General features: G+C 42.0%; 1 protein-coding gene across 1 annotated transcript in view; it reads right to left on the reverse strand.

Moving 5' to 3' along the window:
- The window catches only part of INTS4 (integrator complex subunit 4), a gene marked incomplete at both ends in the record, with an annotated part of 17,960 nt that overhangs the window by 3,880 nt on the left and 10,929 nt on the right, over positions 1–3,151 (reverse strand). Inside the window, one exon of the mRNA XM_009696444.1 lies at positions 33–238. Within this exon, the coding sequence (XP_009694746.1) occupies positions 33–238 (206 nt within the window). The remainder of the gene's footprint in view (positions 1–32; positions 239–3,151) is intronic.

The raw sequence follows: 3,151 nt of genomic DNA on the forward strand, positions 1-3,151 counted from the left end.
GAATGCAATTTTCTCCCTCAAGAATTTCTTACCTCCAAGACAGCTAACACAGTATCCAGTTGGTCTTCCCGCAGCGTGATATTGTTGGAAATTTTTCTCATAGTGTGTATTGACTGCAACCTCACTTCCTCAATTTCATCATTAAACATGTCAACCAAAAAATCCAGGCATTTCTCCGCAAAAGAAGGCGAGGACTGAGCCAACATACAGAGGGCTTCAACTGCAGCGATTCGAACCTCTGTTAAAAGACAGGGAGGGAATTAATCGTAAGTGCTGTTTAAACGGACATACCACCCCACAGCCAGGCCTCGTATTATTCAAGGTCTGGGCTAAGGACAGGAGATGCTAAGGAAACCCTGAGGATGATGGAGACTAAGCACGGACCCATGTTGCTGGGGACCTTTCCAGAGGCAAGTCTTCAAATCAAAAACCTCACCTCTAATATAGCGTGTGCTGCTGTCGTAAGCATCTGCAAGAGGGACCTGCAGGTGAAAAACAGGTCTCCTACCCAGCAACAAATATTACGTATTTCATAGCGTGCTCTGCAAGTGTAGCATTAACCCTGGTATCTTATGCAAACTAATTTAGATAATTAAACTCTGCTTGCTTGATTCTTCCTGACATTTTAATTGCTTGGAACATTCACTGCATTTTTAACTTGCTACGTAGCACTTTATGAATTGCTGAAAAGCCCTAGAGTATCAGCATTTTGGCAGTAAACAGAATGAAATTCCTCTGCTTCGTGACTTCAGATTCCTCAAAAGAAAAGGAAAAAGGTGCCACCTAATTATTAAAATGACTCCGAATTTAAGCAAAAAGCATCGAAAAGTGTCTAGAGTGTATTTATGCTGTAAAATATCGCAGGAATTTGAAGAGTACCCAAATATAACAAACTTAAGTGGAGATGAGATTCTCTTCCCTACAGCCATCCTCGTTAGCTTCCATAACATTTACGCGCTGGGATCATAAAAATGAGAATTAATCTGATGTCTTGCAAACATTATTGTTTTAAACATACTTCTAGTTTTCATTCAAATTAGTTCATCTTGAAAACATTTACTTTAACACATGTGTAGCTTTTAGGCCTATTGTTCTCAAAGAACGTATTTGACTCCTGATGATTCTCATTAAGTAGAAAAACGCAAACACAGCAAGACCCCTGCTTATTCAGTAACAAAGCTTTTGTCACAACTACGAGTCTCTGTGGTCATTAAGATCAAGGTATTAAGAGAAGAAAAACATTTTGCCAATATTGCTTTCATAAACCGACACACTAATTCAGATTTAAGTTACAACATGGAATTCAAGAAATGAAGCAGCACTGCAAGTAAGGAAGAAGAGAGCTCAGCAGTATTTAAAAATGCTGCAGTGGAAGAAGATCTGTGTATATTCCACATCTGTCTGTTTTATCGACATTCCCCAATAGCCCCCATACTGCCACAAGACCTACGGCACAAGAAACCAGAGAATGTGTTTCACAGGTCAATGGACTGAACCAGTGAAAAATTGTTTTACTGCTGGTTAGGAAAGAAAAAAAAAAGTTGCATTTTCAAGCTTCAGGGAGAGTTCAGCTACCAGGAAAACATGCTTCTATTTGCAGGACTATGGAACAATAAACCAACTTTTACAACAAAATCTATAGCGATATTTTTGTTACAGTTTTGTACTTTCAAATTTAGCCTCATCCTTCCAGGAACATTAAAAGCAAATTCAGCAGTAACATTCAGAGCTCGGCATTTTCATGGTTCTATGCAAATACCAGCCATTCTCAATAGCCTTCAGAAATATAAATCTTCACTTTACCCACAGGAAAGTTAGGCTGGGAAGGGTAGCACACAGACTTCCCTGAGGCCATCAGCATGGGCAATGCTACAGCCAAACCTAGGAGCTTAAGAATAACTGCGTTCCAGTTTGACACTCATAATTCATCCTCTTTAAAACAACAGATCAGATATAATCTGCTGGAAAGAGACTACGGCCTCCAAGTCCATCACAGCAGTACCACAAGAGATCAATAAAATAGCACTATGGAACAGACAGATGTGACCTCAGAAGATACGTATTTCCATTAAAGAAGAATAATTATCAATAACATTGTTAAAAATGTAAGCAAGACCTCACCTGAAATTTAAGTACCTGAAAACATACAGATCCAGTCACCAATTTTCAAGAATAATGCATTCTAGCTGGCCAAGAGGAAAGCTTTTACAGCAGCAGGGACTAAAAGGAGCCTAGCTTGTTTAGGTTCTTGCAAAATGAAAGCTGCCTATGAATTCTTTAGGGAAGCCAGTCCACGAGAGAAGCAACAACTATTTATCTGACACCTACCACTGGCTAAGAACAAATGGATATAAATTGGCTATGGATAAAATTGGCCTGGAAATCAAAAAAAGAAAACTTCTGTTTGTAGTAGCAGTTGGATTCCAAAATATTTTGAAGAATATGTGGGTTTGTCTCCACTAGTTCTAACCTTTGTTAGGATGGAAGTTATGTTTACAAAATGAATGATTACTGGACTCTATGGGCACAAGTTCCTTATAGTGCTTTTAAACAAGTTCGACAAATTCTGATTTATAGTATTAGGGCCAGTTCTGTTTAATATCTTTATCAATAACCTGGATGAGGGGATCGAGTGCACCCTCAGCCAGTTTGCAGACAACACCAAGTTGGGTGGGAGTGTTGATCTGCTGGAGGGCAGGAAGGCTCTGCAGAGGGATCTGGACAGGCTGGATCCATGGGCCGAGACCAACTGTATGAGGTTCAACAGGGCCAAGTGCCAGGTCCTGCACTTGGGTCACAACAACCCCATGCAATGCTACAGCCTTGAGGACGAGTGGCTGGAAAGCTGCCTGGCAGAAAAGGACCTGGGGGTGTTGGTTGACAGCTGCCTGAGCATGAGCCAGCAGTGTGCTCAGGTGGCCAAGAAGGCCAACAGTATCCTGGCCTGTATCAGCAATGGTTTGGCCAGCAGGACCAGGGCAGTGATTGTCCCCCTGTACTGGGCACTGGTGAGGCCGCACCTCAAGTGCTGTGTCCAGTTCTGGGGCCCTCACCACAAGACAGACCTTGAGGTGCTGGAGCGAGTCCAGAGAAGGACAACGAAGGTGGGGAAGGGTCTGGAGCACAAGTCTGATGGGGAGCGGCTGAGGGA

Source organism: Cariama cristata, unplaced genomic scaffold, assembly GCF_000690535.1.
Source record: "Cariama cristata isolate BGI_N322 unplaced genomic scaffold, ASM69053v1 scaffold9833, whole genome shotgun sequence".
Taxonomy (NCBI): domain Eukaryota; kingdom Metazoa; phylum Chordata; class Aves; order Cariamiformes; family Cariamidae; genus Cariama; species Cariama cristata.